This window comes from Sinocyclocheilus rhinocerous, unplaced genomic scaffold (assembly GCF_001515625.1).
Source record: "Sinocyclocheilus rhinocerous isolate Xijiao unplaced genomic scaffold, SAMN03320098_v1.1 scaffold779, whole genome shotgun sequence".
In the NCBI taxonomy this organism is placed as follows: Eukaryota; Metazoa; Chordata; class Actinopteri; order Cypriniformes; family Cyprinidae; genus Sinocyclocheilus; species Sinocyclocheilus rhinocerous.
In genome coordinates this window covers 928,351-955,548 of record NW_015652150.1, presented here as the reverse complement: position 1 = coordinate 955,548, position 27,198 = coordinate 928,351, and the positions used below count along the sequence as shown (strand labels likewise).

Below are 27,198 nucleotides of genomic sequence, written 5' to 3'. Positions count from 1 at the left end.
CGGAAATTTACAACACCAGGTCGCACGTGATAAAGGAATAAAGAGTAACAAACAAAACCTACGACAAATTTTAAGTTCGTTGCTACTTTAAAAATTTCGCTCAGCAAATATATTGTGTAACTAGTCAAATAAAACATGAAAAGGCATATAACAAAAAAGGTCACTACAAATGAGAAAACTAAAAAAAAACAATGTAAATGCTAACAGTTTCACTCCATCGTCAAAGGTTTTAACAGTCAATTAAGAGAAAGTGTTGTTTTCACAGTCCTCGTCGGAGCAAGCTTTCACTCAAAGTGTGAGACACACGTTATGTTAAAGATTTACATCAATTACAAATATTTCCACAAGGTAACATACACATTGATAAAGTTAGAGGTTCTCCAGTATGTACAGAGACAATTTACCGTCTGCAAGTAATCTGCATTTTTAGCAAAGAGCAAAGGTGAACAGTGATGACCCTGAGACATGTACTGCAGATTTATAGCAAACATGAAAATTAACATTACAACACTTGATGTCTTTTTTTTTGTTGTTGATTTTTCACCTTTTGGAAAATTAGCACTACACAGTCATACATCAAATCAGTCACTAAAGTCACTCTAAAAATAGAAAACCTGCTTACATACATATCTATGCAGATAACATACACTCTTATCAACTTCATACTGATATGTAATATATTCAATTTTTTTTTTTCTTTTGAAAATATTTTGGACGTTTTTTTTTAAATACATTTTACATATTTTGAAATCTACTATGGAAACAAGGCTTTTAGTGATAATAAACCCAGTATACTTTACCTTTTTTTTTAAAGAGAAAAAAAAAATCAAAGAGCAAGAAAGTACTGATCTACAGAATCACAGGCAGGTTCCTTCCTAACCAGAAAAGTGCTGCTGATGATTTCATCACTGATGTGAACGAACTTAGTATGGCTTTAAAAACAAACAAAGCAAAGACAAGTTAAAGGCATTGAAAGTGCCAAGCTGCCTACAAATGCTCAAACAGAGCACTACAACATTATGCTCACTATAACAAAACACTTGGTTATTCAACCTTCATGACACATAACATAAGACAGAACCTATCAGATATAGCTTATAAAGGAAACATGACGCAGACACATTCAGGTCGAGTGGAAACTGCTGTGAAGTAAAGTGACCTATGGCATTGATTCTAAAGGACTCCATTCCTTCTGGCGAAAGGCCAATTCTCCCAGTGTGGAAGGGGTGGCGTGCAGGGGAGTGCAGTGGGGACTGTCTCAGTAGTTGTACTGCCTCTGTCCCGGCTGGTGAACATAGCCTCCGGTGGCTTTAGCCTGTCTGGCTCCACCGTCGCGCAGCAGGTTGAGGCGACGGAGAGCATTGCGGGACAGCTGCTGGCGCTCCACGTTGTCACGGATGCGCTGGGCCAAGCGGCCGTTCTTGGTCTGCTCCAGAAACCCGGCGTGAGCAGCAACCAGAGCGGCTGTGTAGCAGCCAGAAGGGTGACTGGGCCGGCGCTGAATGTCAGATCTGCAAAGCCAAACAGAATCTGTGAGATTCAAATATTTCACATTGTTATAAAACATTACATGGCTCTCTGACATTGTTGATTCCGATTGGTCAGACGCAACATTGCAAGGTCTGGTGGTTTCGAAAGGATGATTGTTTTGTACATTGTAATGCATTATAACACAAACAGGTAAGTTTTTAAAAGTTCCAATTTAAATCAATATTTCATTTCCACATAATTATTTATTTGGTTAAAAGCCATGTAATAAGTTGTATGACTGTACATTACCTCTAAAAATGTTTGTCTTGGCTTAAAGCAGCTTGCTAGGAACTGTTTTACTTTGTGAAAGATTTGAGCTAATAAAATATTTCAACTCAAAAAAATATTTCATGACCATTTATTTACTTATGTGGCAAGTATCCGTGTAATAAGCAAGATAATGTACATCTAGCCAGTTGTTATCGCAAATTATTACACTGCGCTGTGGAATACTTGATTCTGATTGGGCAGTCGCAACATTCCGAGGTATGTTATCCCTCGGCTTTCTTCACGGAAGCTTTGCGTTTAAATATTTCAACTCAAATCAATATTTTGTATCTAATTATTTACTTATGTGGCAATTAACCGTGTAATAAGCGGGATAACGTACATCCGGCCGATTGCTATCGCAGAATAACCCCCTTCCATCCTGATCACCCTGTTGAGGGTTATTCTGTGATAACAACCAGCTGGATGTACATTACCCCTTGCATACAAAACTCTAAATCTGCCCTTTACCTTAAAATGGATGGCTCATGGGTGCCGTCCTTGGCAGGTCGTTGACGAGGGCTGTGAAAGGCGTACACAGACATGCTGGGATGCTCGATCAGTAGGTTCTCCAGAGGACTGGTCTCCAGCAGGACCGGAGCTCTGCCTCCAGCCATGAAACACGGCGGAGGGGTGATGAACCAGCTTTCTTCTAGCCCACATGTCGCCTCTAGATGTAAGAAGTTGCCGTCCTCTGCGTCAGTGTCTGCCGCCGAATCCAGAGAGGAACAGGAGGAGCAGCGCACGGGACAGTCCAGGGGAGCGACATCGCCAGAGCACACCTCCACCAGATCATCTCCACATGCACCGGAGCAGGCCTTCGCTACAGGAGCAGAGCGCAGAGAGCAGAGAGGATGTTACTACAGTTACTACAGTTTTCCTATAGTAATCAGTTCACAGGATTTGAACAAACTTGTGTCTATTACGTTTAATGTCAGTGTTTAACTTGTTTTGCACTGTTCACACTATTCATGAAACCCAAAACTCAGCATGAAATGGAAATTGTGATAGATTTTGTCTATCCGAGTGAAACGGCTTCTTGAACAAGAAAAAACTGTGGTGAGGGCACAATACTCCTTAAAAAAATAATATTTGAATATTTATTTCATGGTGACTTCAAACTTTTTGAAGCAATCTGAGTCTGGCAGACAATACAATGAGGGGAAAATCCCATTGACATTGTAGAAGTACTATATTTCAGCCAAGTCATATGCAGGGAGTAGAACATCATACAAACTTGGAATGCTGAGAAACCATAGTTCATCACTGGTTAATACTGAAAACATCTGAACATTATGGAAACGTTTGAAATATCTGCATCTATATAATTCAAGTATAACCAGTTCTATCGAAAGCAACTCATATATTTAGACAGAAACCGAGACAGTAAATATTTTAGCCTCACTTCACTTCTATTTGTACTCTTCGTGGCTTCTGGCAGGTAACCAAAAATGGTGTAAACAGCTGGGCAGAGCCACTGAGACGCTACACATTTAGTGGCCTCTAGAGGGCAGTGTAATCGAACAATCCTTCACCACTCCTAAACACTGCAGAAACTTGACAGCCTTCACATGAAGTTCATGTTACAAATTTGAAATTACAGTGATAACACCTTATATTTACACAAAATGTAACACAAGACCAACTAGTGATTAGAGAGTCCCACACCCATAGCATGATGCTATAGCACACATAGAACTTCTCTAGCACAGAGCCACACCTTGTTTATCTGTAGCCTTGCAGCATCCTGCCAGATGACATCAAACATATTCTCAACTCAGCTGGTTAAGAAGGCGTTAAACCCTCTTACAGCACTCTTCAGTGTCCCTGGGAAGCCAGTTAACCTTTAATCCTCTGACCATAATGGAAAAATACTCACTTCCATCCATCAAGCTATATGGATATGAAACAAAAGAAATGTTTTTAATCTCCATTCCCATCCTGTCTAACTCAGCCTTCAGGCAACGATTGATGTTTGTAATCATTCCGTGTTCAAGGCCTACTCGCTTTAAGTGTTTAAACGGTAACTTAATCTGTCCTATTTTTAATCGCAGACCCCACCATAGACACTTTTGTCTGACAGGCTAAAAGCGTTGTTGCCCATAAGCATGTCTGTCTCCCCCTATCCTAAAAAAGGGAACTGGACCATACAGATTGCCTTGCACCTGAAATATTCACACACATACACAATATGGGAAGGCCTGTATTTGGGCAGGCAGCTTATGAGAGGTATCATGTTAATGAGGGCATGACGTCTGTGCCAGGGGTCACAGAATCTGTAATACTGTCCTGCAGACCATCAGAATCAACTGAGGTGATCTAGGGTCGACTCATGAATAAGAAGACGTTTGCATACCCAATCTGCTCTGATTTCGGGGGAAAATAAGCAGAATTCTGTTGAATGCATTTAAAGTCTATGCAAATTGCCTTTTATTTCCATCATGTGACATTTGAGAGTAAAATGGGATATTCTATTTGAAAAACGAAAGGCAAAACTTGACTATATAAACTGGAAATTGATTTGATAAATTTCATGCCGACTTCAACATTATTTCATGGATGGAACGGCCTAAGTGACATCAGCAGAAAAAGAAAGTTGATTCAGAGGAAGAGCAAGTACATTTTGATTAAAGATTCTGAAGACACTGGAAATGGACAATTGGAATAATATGCACCAATGCTCACAATAAAGTTACAAACATGCAATAAAAAAGGTTACATATTCATTTTATGTTGACTTGAAATGCTGAGACTACATCTCTTGATTCTCATTCTCTTGATACGAACTGCCTGTTCATTTCTGCATTTAGGGAGAAGCTCTTACACAAGATCCATATTTCAGTTCACTAATCAAAAACAGGAAATGCAAGAAAGATCTCTCACCTAGATAATCGACCAGAATCCACTCATCGTCCTCCTCCTTCTCATTGAAGTCTGGATCCACAGGACATCCACTGCCCTCCTCCAGGGAGTCTCCAAACAAGATGCTGGTGAACCTCTGGAACATGGTGTTGTCCGGGGCAGAGGCGTGAGGTTGGATAGTCCTGCTGGGAGTGGGCGAGGGTCGGGCTCTTTGGTCATCAGCTGCGGGAGCCGCTCACTGAGATCTTGGTAAAGGTGCTGAAGTGCATTAGTTACTCCTTCTCAGCCGAGGAACACCTGATGAATTTCAGCCATAGCTCTTGTTGATTGTGCAAAAACAGGCCCTGGAGGATAATCAAGAAGATGTTGTTAACGAAAATGTAGACAAACTGACCAACTAAGTACAGAACATTTCCCGGTTCTGTCATGTTCTGTTGCGATTAGCCATAAATTACAGGTCATAAAATACAGACGGATATTCCTGAGAACAGACCAGCCAAAACAAAGCAGTCTAAAGTGTCTCTGCTGTCACAGATACTGCCCGTCTTCTTCACACAAAGCTGATGCCTATGAAAACTGATCTTTGTACAGATACACCCAGCCTCCTTCAGGACTATGACTCATGAGGGTCCCCTTTTCCGTTGTTTTGCTTACGACAACAAAGAGAGACAGCTGTGAAGTGAAGGACTACAAGCTGTTCTTCACCTCACTACATCATTAAAACAAGACAACCAATTCATACTCCCTTCCACCTGCTCATATAGTCATGGCAGCACTCTTTGTTTGTGTGTTTAGGGGGTTGGGGCTATTATGAGGTCACATACATATAATAATAAGCACCCTTCAGAACCCCAAAAAAGAGGATTATAGACTGACAAGCAGAGATAAGCAGGACTGGGATGGCCTTTGTGTCGGCAGCCCAGTGGAAAACTGCATTGCTGAGAGGTCACTATTTTAAAGCTAAGGAGACATAAATTAAATACACTGAGAACTCCATTATGTATCAACTTGGTTTTCATTATATAGGAGATCTTCACTACATACACATTTCTCAAAGGAAAAGCAGTCAAGACACTTAAGCAAAAGTCTCAATTTGCAGCCCATTTAATATCATTGTTGTTTAATTTTTTTCACATGGGAGATGTTCTAAAAATCATTATCATTAAAGAAAATGTCTACGTAACTCATGTAAATGTGGTGTAGACAGAAAATCACAAACTGGCATAAAAAAAATAAAAACTTGCAAAGTGCACATTTAGTTAATTGATGCACATTTAGTCCTTGATGCACTTATGTACATGACATGATAAAACGAAAAATGCTATTAAAGCAGAACATATTGGAACTGCACTTCCTTCTGAAAAGCCATCTTAAACCTGCCCAAGCCTGGTCAAAATGGTCTTCAGCTGGTTTAGCTGGTTTCCCCCACCAGACCTATGTGAAAATTGCCCAAAACCATTCTGAAACCAGTGCAGACCATCTTAGCTATTGTAACACTATCCTATTGCAGCGTTGAAGAGTTTTTTTTTTTTTTCTTTATTTGTTTATTTATTTTGCAGGCCCTAAACTGAGCAATGCAGATATTTCAATGTTCATTCACAGATATTGTTCAAACAGCTGGTCCATATTGGATAAAAATGCGAACATTTAATGTGGAAGCATAGAAAAAAGCATCAAAGCTAACATACATGGAACGCAGCAAAACAAGAACCTTATGCTTAAGGTGACATAACTGCTATATTAGACTGTTAAAATAATATTATTAACGTAGCCATGCATTGAGAAAGCATGCACCATCGTGCTTATTACAATCTGAATGATTGTACAGGTGCAAACATATAGGAAAGCTGCATTTGCTTGTCATATATGATGGTTGATTGACCCGCGGCGCACACACAGAGCCTGGCCGGGGGAGGGATGAGTGTAACCCTACACCGACCGACCGGGCGGACCGCGAATCCAAACGCTTCAACTGGCTCTGCTGAACAAAGCTTAATTCGTAAAATCCGAACATGCTCACATTGCAGAAACAAATAGTGAACTTATCAAATCGCCTGCAGGCTTTGACAGGTTGTGCTATGCAGAATGTCGACATATTCAAATGCATTTTTTCTTCTATTTTTTTTTTACATTTATATGTTCGACCAAAATTTCACTTTTCTTTTTACAACTTATACTGAGTAAATTTTGATAACACATTCGTAGTATTTAACTCCTGGACGTTTCTATAACGTATTAATGCAGAATGTCGGTCGATCAGCAACAAAGAGGTTTTAACTCACCTGCGGCAAAAAGTAATGTAAACAGGAAGAGGGTTGACTTCAAGAACAAAAACAGATCAGTTCAAGTGGTTGAGGTAGATTATTTGCCGTGCGATATATAAAAATATATAAATACAATTCTTCCCGGAAGAAGTTTCTGGACCCTTTAGTTCGGAGTTTCGCGGTCAGTTCCTTTTTCGTTTCTTCTCCGAGGTCTCAACTGCTCCCTTTGTTATTGTTGTGGAAAATTAACAGCTGATCGGTCGTTACGTAGCTGAGGACACCCTATGGGCGGGGCTTGCCAGAACCCTCTCAGCCAATGAAATGGCGCCCCTGACTATGACTGACTGTCACCAACGCACGTGACCTCGTCCCGGGAAAGGCAAGACCGGGCAGAGCACTCCACCCAGTATTTGTTGGGTTGTACGAAGATTTTTAAAATATGCTTTAAAAATAGAATGGTTTAATAAGCCTTACATATTGTCATCCTGACTTCTGAGTTGATTTTTGAGAATGATTTTGAAAGGGCATTATCATGTAAGTGATCAAATTTACTGTGGACAGAACTATAAAATCATTTGCAAGAATCTACTCACATTGCAACTGAAATTACTGGAATTTTTTCATGAAGTTTATCTTCAACAAAGCAGTGTTAGAACATTCTGATGGCTCTAAAAACTTTTAACTATGTTAATTTGTACCTTACACCGTTTTCATCCATCTAAACAAACTGTTAAAAGAAAGCAGCATAGGATTATGTACAGTCAGTCGTCGTTCATCATAAACCATGAAATAACATCATAAAAATGCATTAATTTACTTACCAAATAAATAAATGGACATAAAATATACATTAAATTTTTATTAGAAAAGAACATGATTACACAGCTTCATCGTATAAATCTATTTGACCACAGAATGGCACGACTGACCAATCAGAATAAAGTATTCTAGATAGCATCCAATAATGATTATAAGGCTCAGGCAAAACTGGGGTCATTTTGGGGTAAATTGTAAATGGTTTGTACTTTTTAGCCCTATATTGAGTGAAAATGTCTAGAACAAAACATTGAAATCCTCCCCATCATAGATGTAGGTCACCAGTTTTTTGGGAACAAAGCACTCCACCCCCTCAACATCTCAGATGGCTGTATAAGCCTGTTTTGCTAAGAGAGGCCCGTTCTAAGATTCAGCTATAGCCCATTTTCTGCCCCTGCTAAGACACTAGTTTTGAACAAAAGGACTTACACTGGTGAGTCAGCAGATCTAATAAAGCAAGCTAGACATGATATTGCATCATCCATATATTCAGATTAATGTACATTAATCTATATAGATAACATATAATCTAGACGCATTAAACACATATTTATAATCCCTAGTGTGCTTAATAAAAAATACCCTGCAATTGTACTTTTGGTATAGTAAACTGATATACTTAAAGTCTGCTAAATTGGAACAACTAATTTTGTGTAGTGCTGAGGTCCAACTTAACAAGATATACTTAATATTTGTGCTAAAGTGGAACTATAGCAAGTACTTCAGGTACACTTTAAATATCTTGCATTTAAAGACTGATATTATACAGAGAGCATACAATCCAGTGATATTAAAACACATTTTAGGCTTTGAAATGTGCAATAAAGAAATACTCCAAATAAAGCTTAATTATAAATGTATATCAGTAAGTCTTAAGTGATATGTCAACAAATATGTTAATGGATTTTAATTATACTTAAATATATTTTAAATAAATTATGGCATTACTGTATATACTACATAATTGTCTTCCCTCGAAATCAGACAGATGACCTTTTCATTGGGAAGGGGAAAAAAATTTAACTTTCTTTCCTGGTTTGGAGTTCTGTCTCTGACACAGCCCTTTTCTCACCTATTCAATCAGTCCACTTCCACTTTTTCAGACCACAACACTGGTCCCATTTATGTACAGGAGGGACAATCTTCCTGTTGGATATGTTCTAACCATCCATTTTCCACCGTAGGATGACGTGAGAGTGAATCAGCATTCTCATGTGCTGTCATCATGTTTTTCTTCTGTTTCTGGATATTTCATTTATTTACCCTCCAGAACAAGGCCACACCTGCTCACTCTGGGTTAAACCATAAAGATAAGCCACAACCCATGACCTCGACAGGCCTTGTCTCAAGTGGTGTCAGAACATTCTGTCATTTAACTAACTGATTAAAATGTCAGTCAAGAGTTTGTTGACTATTTGGAAAAGTAACTTTATGGATGAAGTGAGACTTTTTGCATGCTATTTATTTTTCTAAGCAATTTTTATAAAAAAAAAAAAAGGTTAGTATTTGATAAATTAAGCTCAAAGAAGCTCAAAGATCATAAAATCTGAGCAAAACATAATTCCACCCTAACTAGTCTTAAGATTTCTGATATGTTGTCTGAACTGATTCTTATGAAGCCATAAAAGAACATATTGTCCATTATATTCATTATGATTCCACAGCATTCCTGATATAAACAACATATTATCCACCGTCCACTGTTCAGAGGTCCACACTTTGACACTCTGATGTAATTCTGTTAATGTTTAGGGCATGTACCAAGCCTGTTGTGCAATAAACCATAGTCAAGTTATTTAATTTGACATAAAATGAGCAAATGAAAACAAGGCTGTGAGGAATAGTAACGCCATATAATCTCACAAATGGATGGGAGTTTTTGTGGTGGTCTTTATACAGGTTCAGCAGATATTTCCATATTGCGCAAGTGTAAAGCTCTGTTTTGGGGATTAGCCTACGTCTCTTTATATCAGGCAACCCAGTTGTGTTCCTCTGCGGCCAGATTAAACCTTGTTGTAGCCTATATATGCTCTATTCATTATTTTTTAGAAACCTCGCACTTTTCTACTCAATTTTAAACGTTGTAAAATTTTTAACAAATTAAGCGCGGTCCACTGCTGCACACGTGCCACAATATCGATACAGGGCCAGCTGTATCGATACTCGTATCGTCAAATCTCTGTGACGATACATCGTCGTATCAATATTTTGAACACAGCACTAGTTCATACATATATTCTCAGTGGTAACCTTTTTGTGAGTCATTCTTTGATGTGATACAAGCGTCCATGGATGATGAAACTAATATGTCACAGAATCTTTGTGGCATTTCCAGAGCCTCTTTTTCTTGACGCAACTAAAAGTCAAAAGCGGAGAGTGACGAAAAGATTAATCACAAAAAGTACACAGACATGCTCTCTGAAATGACCTGGTTTATACCTGACACTTAGGTTAAACAAAGCAGACTGAAAAATCAAACACATTGCATAAACTTAAAATGGCTCCAAAATGTATTTGGAGGATACGAGACTGTCACACATTAAATATCAAATTATCCATCAAAATGACATTTATTTTCAAGAAATACTATATCACAAGCACACTGGTTACATCTCAAATAATAATAAACACAACAAAGGAAAGCAGCATTTGGGCACTTTCTGGACATGTCAAATAGTTCATGTTATGAGCTACACCTGTGAACTTGAGTTGAACTCAATAAAATGTACATAATTTAAGTGTGGCTTAAGTTATGCAACTCTATCTAAATTTCTAGTATACAGCCATTTTAAGATCTAATGCCAACCATAGTCACAAATGTTACTAGAAAGCACTGCACTGAAGGACAAAACATCTGGAATGCATATGTAATTTATGTACATGGTCCCAAATATTAAGCTAGTGACCTCATTAGGAGAGTTCACTTGAAAGAAAACCGGTCTGATACCAACTGTACCACTGTAATCACTTTGTAACTCATTAGAATCCTCATCTAATATATATATAAGTTGAAAATGAGAAGGCAGATTGAAACTTAGCATCTAAAGCGCCTAAGGCCCATGTGTGACTGTTAGGGTGGAGGGAGATCAAGTGTTTGATGTCATACCAAACACTTTAAAGCATGCAGTAAAATAGTTACAGCATGATGCATCAAGTTGAGGCCTGAAAAGACCTGAACAAATTTAAAACGTCACATTGAGGAAGATATACTTTGTCATTGTATATAATGTATGATATCACATCCTCCTTTACACTATAGTATAAGGTGTACAGTATTGTACTTCTACTGTTCTTATGATGGTGCCATTTTTAGAGCTTGAGAGGAATACAATATAAAACGGTTTAGATTTACATTTGCCTCCATCCTTGTCAGATGCAAAATATGACAATCAGATGATTTTTGAGTCATGTAGTGCAAAAAAGTGAAAATTCAAGACAATAATAAAAAAATGACAAAGCACACGGATTGCTTTTATTAGTTTTTTTGTTGGTTGTTAAAGGTGATCTGTGGTGACCACAAAATTAAATGAAACATGATGAAGCACAAATATGTTGTTTGTTGAAATGACATAAATGTGACTAAATCCTGTCAGATAACTTTTGAGGAACGACCACTTTTTAACAAAATTTAACAGCACAATAAAATCCTCATCTTCATGTTCTGTGATACACATCTGTTCCTGAATACCCTTTTTCTATTGATCACACCCAGGAGAAACAGGCTTTTAACTTTTCTCTGGAAGAACACACCTTTCATTTGCAGTCTATACAATGACAACCAATTGTGTCCTTCAATGACCTGACAAATTCATGATCTGCTCCATCTCAAAACAGGCAAAACAGCAGTGCATTCGATTAGTGGCCTGAAGAGTATAAAACAGTACAGTTACAATCTTTACATAACCTGATAAGTTCATTAAAGCCAAATTTTATTAACTGATCCAGTGTATAGAAGAGAAAATTTTGAACTGTAAAATTATTTTCGGAAAAAAACATTTTGTGCACAAACATATATGCAATATAAAAATAAAAGCCAACCTGAGTGCAACCAGATGATCTGAATTAGAGAGATTAATTGCACATTAATCACACAAACAAAATGATACTATTATTTATTATGCATGTTCTTTTGATAGCAATTTCTATTGTTTAACAAAAGGACACACAACATAACAAAATCACTCACTTAAAATGAGTGTCAGGTGCCTCAGATGCTCTGATTAGCATCATGACAACAAGTACCCTCTCTAACCTGTGCGGCATCTGCCTGCTTGGTTAGACTGAAATCAAAAACTACATTAAAAACCTGGATTGAAGTCTTTGTCCCTGTCTGCTTTACACTTACATGGCGATCAGCATAGAGGTTGCTCACAGTGAAGAACACATGCAAAGCAGGCAGTGAGCTAGGTGGAAGTTAATAAACAGTCAAATGTATCACACTGCAGACACACCTTTTGTAAATGATATTTCTGTAACTCTGTAACTAAAGACATCACTTTCTGGGTGAAAAGATGTACAAGCTACATTTCCCCTCAAAATAACAACAACAGCAACAAAAAGAAATTATATTTTGCATGAAAAATGTTGTCCGTTCAAATATTTTTGTGCATCATAAAATTAATTTTAATGATAAGTAAGCATATTTTCCCTGAAAATTCTCATTATCGTAATGTATCTAGGTGTTTTTCTTTTACAGTATTTTTATTTACATCAGCATATGCTAAAGAAAGTACAAGTACTACCAAGGTGTATAAATAATTTACAATCGAACAGATTTAACAAAATTAATATTTTTTTTTGTTATTATTTTACATTACAGTGATGAAAAGTGGGCAGAAAAAATGTGCATAGTTGTCATTAAATTACTATGACAGAATGTTTAAAAAAAAAAAAAAGTTTAGGGTCCAAAATAGGATTCATTTTTTAGGGAAAAAATATGATTATTTATTTCAGTTGATGTTGGGGTTTAATATGATCTGGAATGTTTTGATGGGTTTAATGAGATTCATCCTTCCACATGTCTCTGTGTTTGCTTGTGAAATGTTTAAACTCTTAAAACAAGACAAGCCTAAATCTATTTTAATGCTGAACAGGAAACAACACAGGAACTACAGATCTGAGTAAATGTTCCTCTTCCATAATATTTGTGTCATGCTAAGAGCTAAAACAGAACCAGACAAAACACTTCTCCTCAAATCTCTTCCCAAAGCCCAGATTCACTGCTTGAACAGAGAAAAAAAGAGCAACTTTGTCCTTCTCTTGCTTTCCTAGAGAGTGTGAAAACAATCCAGGCCTTGATTTTTTTTTTTCATAATGTGTTTCTATGGCTGGTTTCAAGTGCCTAAGACAACACACAAAACAGCACCATGATAAGGCTGGCAGGAGTTGGCAAGGCGTTTACAGAAACAAAAGGACTGAGGGGTGAAATAAAAAAAAAACTGAATGACCTCTGGTGCCGCAGAGAGAAAAAAAATCATTCAATAAAACTATGTTTCAAAACAGCAGTTTAGCAAGTTCCTGCAGTAAGGATTCCGCAAAAAGAGTTCATAGTTCAAAACTTGTCTGTTCCTATGGCAACAGGTGGAACAACTGGGCCATTCTGTCAATAAAAAGGCTGTGTGGTGATATTGCTCTTTTTCTTGGTTCTCTTCTCGCCTGAAGACCAAAATGAAAGGCTTCATTGAGGTCAACGAAACAGTATTTTAAACTGTGAATGATGTAACATGAGAAACTTGTTGCTAGCAGCTGCTATGAAAGTGTACTCAAACAAACAAGAAATGTGCAAAATGCAGTCAAACTGCATTATCAAGGCACTTGGCATCTGTTGAGCTGGTGTCTTCAGATTCAGCAGGGGCGAATCTGAACGCACTGAGCCGCACAGCCAGCTGTTTTGATGATAACGCCCATCTCAATGTCAATTAGGGATGGGCAAAAAAAAAAAAGGTTTTTCGATTAAATCGTTTTTTTTTTAATGACGTCGATTCGATATCGATGCACACTACACATACTAAAGCGCGGATGACGCTCGCGGTGTTTCAGCTTCTGCCATCTCACTATACGTTTTACCGTTTCATTTGAGAAAACTACCCTCATATCACATACACAGCAGCTGCAAAAGGACCCATACAAAAAAAAGTATAGGTTTAACATACAGGCATGTGGTTCTTAATTTCTTTTTATTAATTCACCATTTGTAAACTGATGTTTACTGTTCATTTTTTAGAAATATCAATAGCATTTGTATCAAAACTATATTCACTGAATGTAATCAAAAAATCGAGAATCGAATCGAATCGAGAGCTTGCGAATCGAATCGGGACATCTGAATCGATACCCAGCCCTAATGTCCATCATCGCCAATTTGGACGAAAAAAAAAAAAAGACGAAGAGGCCCTCATCGATTCACAGGAACAAACAAACCCTTTCCAAATCTAGCTGGCTAGTTAGCTAGCTAGTTTCTCTCCACTCTCTGCCGGATGCATACATTTTGAAACATGGTCACATTATGAGGAGTCTTGTGTGTCAGAGTCTTCTTCCCGAAAAAGAACTTTCCCAGACTTTGTCCCCTGTCCTCTGCTTCGCTCCACGGACCCGTTGATCTCTCCCAGCGGCAAGTAGGAGTAGTCCGCCCTCTGCCCGCGCGCTTTGGATTTTCTACACGTATGGATAAAGTTACTGGCGAGGCTGGCCAGCAGCGACGTTGCCAGGATAGCGCAGACAACCAGCCAGCTTTGTCTGCACACATAAACAAAACACTCTCAGGGTGAGGAGTTGCACTTTGACCTCTGACTCCACCGCTGCTGCCCACAGCCTCCACAAAGCACTTGACTGCAACCATGGCAACACCACACAATCCCTTACTTGCATGTGAAAGGCCGAGCTGACTAATAAATTCATCTCTGCCACTCCGCTGCTGCAGAGTTGTTTACCAGTACAGTCGGGGCACTTGGTTCAGACTTGTCCGAAAGCCTGTTCTGTTAAGCAAGGGCCTGGAATTTGTCAGAGTGAATTTCCATGGCAATAATCAAGTTACTCAAACACGCAGATAGGGAATGGTATAAATGACAAGTTGTTTGAGATGTTGTGGAAACTGTGGCTTTAAGGCATAGGAAAAATGTGTCCTATAATTGTACACAACATTTAGTTTTTTAAAATAGCAACATTTCCACTCTGTGGAAATGAACCAGAGATGATCACTAGAATGTTCTTATCACAAATGGACCATTGCAATTGATTTATTTTATCAAAACCACCTGTCCTCAGACAACAATTTAACATTTCACATAGATTTAAACATCTATAATAAAGTACATATTTTTTATAATATAAAATATATATATTAGAATATATATATATAACAATTTTACATATTATATATTTATATATTATTAAATATAATTTTATTTTGGTACATATTTTAGTCTATATAAAATACTGTGTTATGGTCTTAAAGTATATTTTCTGTGCCAATCACAACAGCTCTATTTCAGAAAATATAAAGAAATTATTCTGGATTTTTAGACATATTTCCCCATTTAGAGTAGGACTGATTATCAACTGGAAACACCAGAAAAACAAAATGGCTGCTGCATTTAATAGTTAATACATATGTGAAATGCAAAATTAATTATATATTAATTATATTTTTTAACTGTAATTGCATGCTACAATTGTAAATATTCATAATAAATATTTTACATGTAAGTACACATCACTTTTGTATCTGACAGGACCAGTGTTGGGGAAAGTTACTTTTAAAAGTAATGCATTACAATATTGCGTTACTCCATAAAAAAAGTAACTAATTATGTTACTTAGTTACTTTTTATGGAAAGTAATGCATTACGTTACTTTTGCATTACTTTTTAAATCTGGACAGGGCTTGCTTGTTTGTTTTTAAAATAAAAAAGTTCTATATTTGGTAAATATAAAAGCCTTTTCACACCAAAATTGAAATGAATAAGCCTCAGGCTGAAGGGAAAGTAAATTTACGTCCATACAGTAGAATGCAGAAGAAGAAATTTCAACACACTTCAGCAATAAAAAAAAGACACATGCTTATTAGTACGGTTGAACTGGATCATCGAAGGTCAGAAGCAAAGACATTGGTTAATAGAATGGGATTAAATACATAAAGGATATTTGTGTTGTTTAACATTTAATGATTGCAGGTTTGCGTCATATTCTGAGTTGCATTATTTTTATTCATTTTGAGGAATAATGAATCTGTGTTTTGTTTTGTGAGCGAGATGAATTAATGCATATTCATATTTATTTAGAAATACGGTAACATCTTCTGATTTCTCAACATGGGGACAGGAGAGCTGTCAATCAATAAATTGAAAAAAAAAAAGTAACTTGCGTTACTTATTTGAAAAAGTAACTGATATTCTCTTGTAAATTAAAAAGTAATGCGTTACTTTACTAGTTAAGGCTGATTTATACTTCTGCGTCGGACCTACGCCGTTGTGGGTGAGATGAATTAATGCATATTCATATTTATTTTAGAACTACAGTAATATCTTCTGATTTCTCTCAACATGGGGACAGGAGAGCTGTCAATCAATAAATTGGAAAAAAAGTAACTTGCGTTAATTATTTGAAAAAGTAACTCAGATATTCTCTTGTAAATTAAAGAGTAATGCGTTACTTTACTAGTTACTTGAAAAAAGTAATCTGATTACGTAACTTGCGTTACTTGTAATGCGTTACCCCCAACACTGGACAGGACTGACACATAGTAATTAATAAAAAGTTGACAAAATGTTATGCTTTGTCCCGTGTCTCAAGAAGCAGTGAGAGGACACATATTGGCTGCTGTTACGGGGGGGTGTGCGTGTCTGTGTTTGTTTGGGGGCGTGTTGGAGCACTTACTCAGATAAATAGGGTCTGGGAGCATTAGCTTCCTCCTCTTGTCTCCATTCCCTCAACATCTGGGCAGCCAGGCAGTGACCGGCTGAAAGATTGTGAGAAAAAAAAACAATGTTTTTGAATCAAATCCCTTGTTAGGACAATAACTCTCCCTTACAGGCATATTTTTCCCGTGCCCCCTTTCCTAACTTCAGATGTAACTGTGGGAAACAGAAGCGCAAGTGCAACTGTTTTTGTTTTTTTTGGTAAATCAGTGTATTACGGTCAATGAAATTACTTTTTTTTTTTTTTGAATATCCAAATGTGGCTCTAGAGTGAAGGTGTGGTCAACATTAGTGAAAATTTAGAGAAAAAAATTTGCAGACAAAAAAATTTCCATTGTCTATTGTCAATAGTATAGTGATGTATAAAGCACAGCTCACACAGAAGTCAGAAGCAGCTTTGTGTTGGTCAACACACCAAATTCAAGTGACCAACTTGAACAGGTTGCAAAATCTGCGAGGGGAAATCTTTTGCCCTTACACATAATTCCCGGTCGCGTGGATTCTAATTGAAATGACTGGATTTCGCCTGTGAAAATTTGCTGAAAAAGGCCAATGTGACCACACCAAAACAATTCATAATGGAAACTTATTTTTATATATAATATTATTTAAGATATATCAAGAAAATATTAAGATGTATCTATTATCCTTTTTCTTTTCCCCCCTAAAGTTCAATTATAATATTAATCAAGCTTTTTGCACAAAAACAATCAAGATTTAGTTTTTACAACCATTTTCAACACTCTCTCTGAACCTTAAAATTAAACAGGTTTTCTGCACCCATTACTGTCTAATACAGGTCTAATACAGCTTGCACTGCCCCATTATTCAGTTGCAGCTTTTGGAAAGCCTGCATTAGATTGTGGAAGACTCCAAAGATCAGGGACCCTGCTAAAAATAAAGAGACCAAAAATCCATCCAATTCTTTGATGTTTGGAGTTCAGAAAATTATAGAATGTTGTCATAGTGCAATGCATTTTATATCAAAACATCAAGGGAAGATCCAACTGGATATCAAATCCTTCACATGAAGCAAATAATGGAGAAGGCTATCACATAGAAGACAGGGAAAGATAAGCAGAAAGCTGTTCACAGCAGTTGGGATCGTAATGAGCCCATGGTGTCAAGCGAATGGGCTGTTCCTGAACTCCAGAGAACAGGGGGTTTGGGGTTTATTATTTCTCTGCAGGGAAGCTTGAGAATGCATCTTCTTCTCACATTAAATGACAGAGGTCAGAAAGTTGGGATAGAACGAGCTGACAAGGTTTTTTTTTCTGGTCTTGACACAAATAGATTCTCTGTCGCAGAGGTCATCACTAACACAAGGGGCTGCTGGGTACTTGTGGGTAGACTGTGATTCTGCAAGGTCTCTTTTCTCTTTTCTCCCCCCCGCCACAAACACCCGGCAGCTTGAGGATGTGTGTGTGCAAGTTTGAGTAGAGAAGTTGCAATCATGTGATAGTAAATGAGCAAAGACAGAGAAAAGGGAGAGATATAGGAAGAAATTGTGAGATACTTTGGCTGTCAATCCATTACATTTTAATAAATATAAATACTTGATATGCTAATAAATGAATCAAATTAACTGGAAATAACTGCCTGAAAAACTCAAGCCTAAAAAAATGTTACTATAAAAAATTATATTGGCAATTATATTATATTATCATAATTTTATATTGGCAATATTTTTTTTTCAGGGTTAAATTTTTCAGATTGTAGGTTGTGGGTGAGATGAATTAATGCATATTCATATTTATTTTGGAACTACAGTAATATCTTCTGATTTCTCTCAACATGGGGACAGGAGAGCTGTCAATCAATAAATTGGAAAAAAAGTAACTTGCGTTACTTATTTGAAAAAGTAACTCAGATATTCTCTTGTAAATTAAAGAGTAATGCGTTACTTTACTAGTTACTTGAAAAAAGTAATCTGATTACGTAACTCGCGTTACTTGTAATGCGTTACCCCCAACACTGGACACATAGTACACATAGTAATTAATAAAAAGTTGACAAAATGTTATGCTTTGTCCCGTGTCTCAAGAAGCACACATATTGCACATATTGGCTGCTGTTACGGGGGGGTGTGCGTGTCTGTGTTTGTTTGGGGGCGTGTTGGAGCACTTACTCAGATAAATAGGGTCTGGGAGCATTAGCTTCCTCCTCTTGTCTCCATTCCCTCAACATCTGGGCAGCCAGGCAGTGACCGGCTGAAAGATTGTGAGAAAAAAAAACAATGTTTTTGAATCAAATCCCTTGTTAGGACAATAACTCTCCCTTACAGGCATATTTTTCCCGTGCCCCCTTTCCTAACTTCAGATGTAACTGTGGGAAACAGAAGCGCAAGTGCAACTGTTTTTGTTTTTTTTGGTAAATCAGTGTATTACGGTCAATGAAATTACTTTTTTTTTTTTTTTAATATCCAAATGTGGCTCTAGAGTGAAGGTGTGGTCAACATTAGTGAAAATTTAGAGAAAAAAATTTGCAGACAAAAAAATTTCCATTGTCTATTGTCAATAGTATAGTGATGTATAAAGCACAGCTCACACAGAAGTCAGAAGCAGCTTTGTGTTGGTCAACACACCAAATTCAAGTGACCAACTTGAACAGGTTGCAAAATCTGCGAGGGGAAATCTTTTGCCCTTACACATAATTCCCGGTCGCGTGGATTCTAATTGAAATGACTGGATTTCGCCTGTGAAAATTTGCTGAAAAAGGCCAATGTGACCACACCAAAACAATTCATAATGGAAACTTATTTTTATATATAATATTATTTAAGATATATCAAGAAAATATTAAGATGTATCTATTATCCTTTTTCTTTTCCCCCCTAAAGTTCAATTATAATATTAATCAAGCTTTTTGCACAAAAACAATCAAGATTTAGTTTTTACAACCATTTTCAACACTCTCTCTGAACCTTAAAATTAAACAGGTTTTCTGCACCCATTACTGTCTAATACAGGTCTAATACAGCTTGCACTGCCCCATTATTCAGTTGCAGCTTTTGGAAAGCCTGCATTAGATTGTGGAAGACTCCAAAGATCAGGGACCCTGCTAAAAATAAAGAGACCAAAAATCCATCCAATTCTTTGATGTTTGGAGTTCAGAAAATTATAGAATGTTGTCATAGTGCAATGCATTTTATATCAAAACATCAAGGGAAGATCCAACTGGATATCAAATCCTTCACATGAAGCAAATAATGGAGAAGGCTATCACATAGAAGACAGGGAAAGATAAGCAGAAAGCTGTTCACAGCAGTTGGGATCGTAATGAGCCCATGGTGTCAAGCGAATGGGCTGTTCCTGAACTCCAGAGAACAGGGGGTTTGGGGTTTATTATTTCTCTGCAGGGAAGCTTGAGAATGCATCTTCTTCTCACATTAAATGACAGAGGTCAGAAAGTTGGGATAGAACGAGCTGACAAGGTTTTTTTTTCTGGTCTTGACACAAATAGATTCTCTGTCGCAGAGGTCATCACTAACACAAGGGGCTGCTGGGTACTTGTGGGTAGACTGTGATTCTGCAAGGTCTCTTTTCTCTTTTCTCCCCCCCGCCACAAACACCCGGCAGCTTGAGGATGTGTGTGTGCAAGTTTGAGTAGAGAAGTTGCAATCATGTGATAGTAAATGAGCAAAGACAGAGAAAAGGGAGAGATATAGGAAGAAATTGTGAGATACTTTGGCTGTCAATCCATTACATTTTAATAAATATAAATACTTGATATGCTAATAAATGAATCAAATTAACTGGAAATAACTGCCTGAAAAACTCAAGCCTAAAAAAGTGTTACTATAAAAAATTATATTGGCAATTATATTATATTATCATAATTTTATATTGGCAATATTTTTTTTTCAGGGTTAAATTTTTCAGATTGTAGGAACGTTTGTTATCAAGGAATTTGCGTAATTACGTTTAAAACATTTTTTTATTAATTGCTGTAAATGGGTGGGTTAAATGGACAGTCCTAGTCAAAACATTTCCAACAAATCACTTCTCGGGAAAATCAGACCAAAGTTAAGTGAAAAAAGGCTGGTGAGAAATGGAGATCTGTTAAGGCTCATATTTTAGTCAACTTGCATGCCACGTTCCACAGTAGAGAAATGTGGACAGACACATACGCACACATATAGAAGGACAATGAGGAATGCTGATGGCTGAAGCTATAAGTAGAGAGAGTTATGTGCTGAGAAAGTGTGAACATTAAACTGATCTATAGAGACGTCACACAGGGAATGTGTTGTTTACATGTCGTGTGAGTGCTAATAGGGGCTGTACCGCACCTCTGTGCAGGCTGATGTTTCTCTCTCCTTGGTATGTGGTGTTGCAGCTTCCTGTGACAGCGTTGCATGGGCACATGTCGTGGCATTGGCACGGCTGCTTGCAGTTCAGCCCGTAGAATCCAAGAGGGCACTCTGGGACAACAAAGAGAGCAGAGACATGGTTAAGTTAATCTATTCATAGAGATAATTTACTCCAAAATAAAGACAGTTGCCTACTTAGGCATGATTGTAGATGCACACTCGAAATATAAGCGGTTCCTTACAGTACTCAGAAATATTATGATTTTATGCTTTTATGTGATATATTTGACCAAAATCTAAAACAGCATTGCATGCATCACTCAAGGCAATTCTAGAAAGCATTTCAAGAAAGAAAGGTTGGTTAAAAATATGTTTTAAGTTCTGGAAAATTGTTTCATCCAATTAAAGATGCACTTCACTTAATATTTGTGCGTGTTAAATATTTTTTGTGCTTATTTGAGAATGTGTTAAGTTTTGTGCTAATGTCAAACTATTGGATACAATGATGAGCATTAGTCGAGTCTTTTGCTGACATTAAGTTCCTGCCAATGATGAGTGTTTCAGATCAGACAAATCATTGTAGCAAAAGTAATTAAATTTGCATTCAACTGACACTTTCATCCAAAGTAACTTACATACATGTTTTATGACAAAAGTTTAGGCATCTTAAACCTTTACCTGGAAATATATCTCTCACGTTTTTCATTACCCTACTAGAGCACATTCACTTGACCCTCAGGACACATACATTTTAAATATGTGCATCTGCTTATATTCCAAAACCGGTTGAGATTAGACCGCATACCTTGCTCACAGGAATCTCCATGAAGACCAGCAGGACAGGTGCACCGTCCGTGAACAGGATCACATGAGCCTCCATTTGCGCACACGCATGTTTGGTTACAGCCATCGCCATAGAAACCTGCTGCACATACTGTGAGAAGTACAAGGGAATTTCAGATGAACACATTGGTTTAAAATAGTTAAAATCACCACTGCTGACTGTAACAAACGTAAAGGTCTTGCAAGTACAGAGCCACTCAGAGCTTTATTTGATAGTCCAAATCTGTGTGACAGCCAGATTTACCCTCACCTTGGCTACAATTTAAACCCATCCATCCAGCATCACACACACATCCATCTGTTTAGAGAGAGGGATAAGACAAGAAAAATAGAGAGAGAATGGTAGATAATGGGTTATCCAAAAAAAACTTAAATACTACCTTTAATGCAAAAGCATTTTCTCTGTTAAAAACATTCACTAACTACAAACAATCTGTCAAAATCTGTTATTTTTAGCAAATGTAATGGATGCAGTATAAGCTACATGCCTTAAACAAATCAATGTCAAATGTCGTTAACACTTTACATTATATTATACATTAATTATATATTTACATAAATAACTGTAACCAAAGTTAAAATGCATTATAATATTTGCAGATTCCTTGTTACATCTGAAATTGACTGTTTGTCATGTGTGTTTTTTTTTTCAATTAAACTTACAGTTATACATTAATACAAGTTACGTGGCTACTTAGTCATGTATTCAGATAAGTAGACATAATGAATGTTATGATGAATAATGCTTGTGATCATAATTATTACAATATAAGGATTAATGCATTATATTTTCTCAAGGTGTACCAATGAATGGATGTTTTATGTATTATAACAGTGGTTAGAATTATTAATGAGATCATACAATGCATTATAAGGTGCATTACAAGGCTTAATTAATGCACTAAAAAATGCTTCATGTAAAGTGTGACCATAATGTCCTTTTGTGATATACAGGAGTGTACGAGAGAGTGACTCACTCTCAGTGCAGATTCCATGGTCTCCACATTCAGCCTGGCAAGTGAGTTTGGCACATCCTGGGCCGCTCCAGCCCCGCTGGCACACACACTGGCCCTCCACGCAGTGTCCATGTCCGCCGCAGTCCTCCGGCTGGCACAGCCTCTCGTGAACACACAGCACAGTGGATACTGCCCGTGGGCAGCGCCACTTCGGAAGTTTGCTGGAATTTAGGCGAAAATGTTGAGATAAAACTGCCAAACTTAGCACACTGTTGTTTGTAAATGTGTAGTTTTGCATTTACCCACCAGTGGTCTGAAGGGTAACTGGCCAGGGATCCGTTGAGGTTATAAGTGGCCGAGCCGCCTCCATCCAGATTAATAGCGTTAAAGACATTCTGTTCCTTCAGAAACTTTGCCACTTGCCAGAGGTTCATTCTGCAAAGATAGTAGTTCACTAAACACATGTAAAAATAAACTGAAAGAAAGAACTAAACTGTACCTGAACTCCGGGTATGCACTACAAATGTGCACTCTCCATTTGGATTTAAATGGCTCACTGTGGTTTAAAACTAAGCTGAAATTTTTGATGTCACAACCATGAGAACACGAACATGACTGATATGCAAATTAACCTACCAAAACAAAAGTAATTTATATATAACTCTTATGCATGTTTAATTTCATTTAGGGAATTTTTAAGTGAGTTTAATTAAGGGCCAGAGAGACAAAATGTTTCTTTTTCTTTTTTAATGTTTTTCTAAAGTAAAAACATTCATATTTTTAAATATGATCACTATTCATCATTCCAATATCATCTATAAATCATTCTAATATGATGATTTGGTGCTCAAGTCATGTTGAAAACAGTTGTGCTGCATAATATTTTTGTGGAATCCGTGATAGATTTTATTTTATTTGTTTCAGGATTCATCGATGAGTAAAATGTTCAAAAGAACAGCATTTATTTGAAATAGAAATATTTTGTAACATTATAAATGTCTTTACTGTGAGTCAATTTAATATATCTTCACTGAAAAAAGTGTTAAATTCTTTCAAAAAAAAAAGAAACTATATATTATGAGTTTGTTGCAAGAAACCTTGAGTAGCATTACAACTCAAAGTGCATAAAAAGCTAATAAAATCATGAATATGGCCTCTCTGAATGGAAAAAAAGCATTCTGCTTTTACATTGTCTTCTTAGGCAATAAATCTTGCAAAGGTACATTCTGGGTTATTTTTAGTGTTGTAGCATGCACAGACAGACAGAGAGACGCGGAGGAATCAATGTTTACAGTGATAATCAGCTGAGATCCGCTCAGGTTCAAAGTCCATTCTCACCCTCTTACACCCGTCTGACCGTCGACATGGAAGAGGATGAGTTTCCCCTCTGCATCGTGACCCACTGCCGTACGGGCAGATATCACGTCCACAAAGTACTGGAATTTTCCTGCAAAATAAAAGATCAATGACCTACTGAATTCTATATTATAAACTTTGAGCACAGATGTGTTTGAAAACAACAGGACTAAGTACCTGAACTACTGTTGAAAATACAGTTTTTCTGATATAGGGAGGAATTTTAGGGAGCCAGATAAACAAGCTTATCATATCCTCACACTTCAGACAGAATCTTGTCTAATCTTACCGGTCTTCTGTGTTTCGTCACATTCTGCCTGGATGCTCTCATTGATGTAGATCTCACTGTTTCTCAGCAGCCACACCACCCCACTGATCAACTGCACGAAGGGGTTTACCTGATCCAGGATGTCATCTTCAGACAGGTAGCTAAGAGTATACACAAGAAAGAGCAAGTGAGACAGAGAAAGATAGGATGGTGTAGCCTAATGGTTAAAGCTCTAGTCTTAAGTCTGGTTAAAGATCCTGTCTTTGATCAAGACACTCCAATAATATGTTGTATAGGCACAATTTTCTTTCCTGTGTTGATGTATCTCCTATTGAAATAGGGAGGTGGGGTGGGACATTTTTTCGCAAATAGCCAGAAGTAATAAGTCTCTTGTCGTGACCCACTGCCGTACGGGCAGATATCACGTCCACAAAGTACTGGAATTTTCCTGCAAAATAAAAGATCAATGACCTACTGAATTCTATATTATAAACTTTGAGCACAGATGTGTTTGAAAACAACAGGACTAAGTACCTGAACTACTGTTGAAAATACAGTTTTTCTGATATAGGGAGGAATTTTAGGGAGCCAGATAAACAAGCTTATCATATCCTCACACTTCAGACAGAATCTTGTCTAATCTTACCGGTCTTCTGTGTTTCGTCACATTCTGCCTGGATGCTCTCATTGATGTAGATCTCACTGTTTCTCAGCAGCCACACCACCCCACTGATCAACTGCACGAAGGGGTTTACCTGATCCAGGATGTCATCTTCAGACAGGTAGCTAAGAGTATACACAAGAAAGAGCAAGTGAGACAGAGAAAGATAGGATGGTGTAGCCTAATGGTTAAAGCTCTAGTCTTAAGTCTGGTTAATATGTTGACACTCCAATAATATGTTGTATAGGCACAATTTTCTTTCCTGTGTTGATGTATCTCCTATTGAAATAGGGAGGTGGGGTGGGACATTTTTTCGCAAATAGCCAGAAGTAATTCAAAAGTCTCTTGTTCATGCTCACCAAAGCTGTATTAATTAATCAAAATACAGAAAAAAAAACAGTAAAGGTGTGAAATATTTTGTACTATTTAAAATAGGTGTTTTCTATTTTAATATTTTTTCAAACATAATTTATTCTTGTGGTGGCAAATTTTCAGCAGCCATTGCTCCAGTCTTCAGTGTCACATGGTCCTTCAGAAATACGAAATTTGAATATGATGATTTGATGCTTAAGAAACATTTCTTATTATTATGATTGTTGAAAACATCTGCGCCACGTATACTTTGATGAACAGAAAGTTCAAAATAACAGCATTTGTTTGAAATGGAAATTATTTGTAACATTATAAATGTCTTTACTGGCACTTTTGATCAATATTATGCATCCTTGCTGAAAGTATTAATTTTGTTAAAAAATAATAATAACAACTTACTGATACAAACTTTTGAACGGTAGTGCACATCACAGCCCAGTAAAACCACACTTGACAGACTGCACTATGATCTAAAGCAATAACGGCACTTTCAAAACAAATAAATTCCAGCAACTTCCTTTACAAAAAAAAAAGCTGATGGTTTGGTAAGACAAGACAGTATAAACATTATCACAACCAAAGGCACAAAAACCATGATTTGCTATACTTAATACTGCCAGACAGGTTGGAGAGAAAAAGCATTTACTTCACAAATAAAACAAAACTGTATACCCATGAAAATTGTTTTGCCAGAAGAGACTGTAATGTGTTTATCTGTTAATGCTACACCGAAAGCTAACAGGCATGAACTAAAAGCCACAAATTGTTGTATTTCACACTAGATAAAGTGGACAGGAATGATTAGCAAAAAGCAAACATTCGATTTGATAAGGATTATACATAAATAATCCCTGGCTTACTGGCAGACCATGTGTACTATTTTATACTTTATTGACTAGAGGCTGTTTTGAATTCCTTAAAGCTCATCCAGGTGAATGTCCAAATATGCTATATAAACACCTTATCTAACGCCAGAACACTCCGGTTAAATGTCCTTAACGTCATAATGAATGACAGACTGAGACACTCTGGGTACATGGTGTTCCAAAGTACTGCCTATTATTAAGAGCACTGGTGCATTATGCAATATTGCCATGTTTTTGTAAAGATTCTATTTTAGGAAACAGATGTTCTACGGGCCCTGCGTACCCATGACTTACTTCCTCCAAATTCTGCACCCATATTTAGGTTGAGGTTTGTTACAGCACCCTGCAGTAAAGGAAACTACTTTGTGCTTTCAGACGTATGCTAACTGATAATGTGGCAGTGCCCTCAAGTACACTCTACTAAACATCTTCTTTTGTGTTCCACAAATGAAAATAAATATCATATGGTTTCAAAGAACATGAGAGTGAGAAGATATGGAGAGAATTTTCATTTTTGGGTGACCTATCCCTTTAAGGGTGTGATACAGCATAAGTACAGCTTAATTATAGGCAGGTCAAAAGTACACCAGCACAAAACCAGGAAAGACTAGCTCAATTTTCTATTGTTTCTTGGGACTCCACACAAAAAAACAAACACTGTGGTATTGCAAAACATCACACAGGCCAGGAGAAAAACTGCAGAGAGCGAGACCTCGGGCTGTGTCCTTACCCAAACACGAGCGTCCCATCCTCGGCTGTCACAGCATGTGAGTACTAAACTAAGTTCTCATTCACACACAAGTTTACATTGAAAACACACACGAGTTACAAAAACAGTCGTTATGTCTGTTAAGGTAAACAGCTGGGAAATAAATCGCATGTTTATTTTAGATCTGTGTGGCAGCAGCAA

General features: G+C 37.2%; 2 protein-coding genes and 1 long non-coding RNA gene across 4 annotated transcripts; all 3 read right to left on the bottom strand.

The window, feature by feature from the left end:
• Positions 1–790: 790 nt before the first annotated feature.
• On the bottom strand, positions 791–7,160 carry tp53inp1 (tumor protein p53 inducible nuclear protein 1). The gene is made up of 4 exons (XM_016519467.1): positions 6,942–7,160; positions 4,681–5,003; positions 2,269–2,620; positions 791–1,511 (listed from the first exon to the last, which is right to left on the bottom strand). The coding sequence occupies exons 2-4, from the start codon at positions 4,802–4,804 to the stop codon at positions 1,259–1,261; spliced, it is 729 nt and encodes a 242-aa protein (XP_016374953.1). The 5' UTR covers positions 4,805–5,003; positions 6,942–7,160; the 3' UTR covers positions 791–1,258.
• Positions 7,161–14,115: 6,955 nt separating this feature from the next.
• nagpa (N-acetylglucosamine-1-phosphodiester alpha-N-acetylglucosaminidase) lies at positions 14,116–24,548 on the bottom strand. 2 transcript variants are annotated; one of them, XM_016519425.1, is made up of 9 exons: positions 24,411–24,548; positions 24,104–24,212; positions 23,072–23,200; positions 22,787–22,986; positions 22,060–22,107; positions 21,772–21,900; positions 20,946–21,077; positions 18,783–18,864; positions 14,116–14,474 (listed from the first exon to the last, which is right to left on the bottom strand). In XM_016519425.1, exons 3-9 carry the CDS (start codon positions 23,197–23,199, stop codon positions 14,243–14,245), a joined length of 951 nt encoding a protein of 316 aa, XP_016374911.1. In that variant the 5' UTR covers position 23,200; positions 24,104–24,212; positions 24,411–24,548; the 3' UTR covers positions 14,116–14,242. The 2 variants fall into 2 exon arrangements, with proteins under 2 accessions (XP_016374911.1, XP_016374910.1); XM_016519424.1 differs by lacking the exon at positions 24,411–24,548 and having other exon boundaries at positions 24,058–24,129.
• A 235-nt stretch (positions 24,549–24,783) lies between these two features.
• On the bottom strand, positions 24,784–27,049 carry LOC107713812 (uncharacterized). The gene is made up of 3 exons (XR_001636936.1): positions 27,019–27,049; positions 25,036–25,175; positions 24,784–24,837 (listed from the first exon to the last, which is right to left on the bottom strand). It is a non-coding gene; the product is annotated as an uncharacterized LOC107713812 (long non-coding RNA).
• Between the last annotated feature and the right edge of the window lie 149 nt (positions 27,050–27,198).

Coding starts and splice junctions, on each gene's coding strand:
- nagpa (XM_016519425.1), bottom strand. CDS start 23,199: ATGAACCTCTGGCAAGTGGCAAAGTTTCTGAAGGAACAGAATGTCTTT. Junction 22,987..23,071: donor AGTTACCCTTCAGACCACTG/GTGGGTAAATGC, acceptor CCTAAATTCCAG/CAAACTTCCGAAGTGGCGCT. Junction 21,078..21,771: donor TGGAGATTCCTGTGAGCAAG/GTATGCGGTCTA, acceptor TTGTTGTCCCAG/AGTGCCCTCTTGGATTCTAC.
- tp53inp1 (XM_016519467.1), bottom strand. CDS start 4,804: ATGTTCCAGAGGTTCACCAGCATCTTGTTTGGAGACTCCCTGGAGGAG. Junction 2,621..4,680: donor GATTCTGGTCGATTATCTAG/GTGAGAGATCTT, acceptor CTGCTCCTGTAG/CGAAGGCCTGCTCCGGTGCA. Junction 1,512..2,268: donor CATGAGCCATCCATTTTAAG/GTAAAGGGCAGA, acceptor TTGGCTTTGCAG/ATCTGACATTCAGCGCCGGC.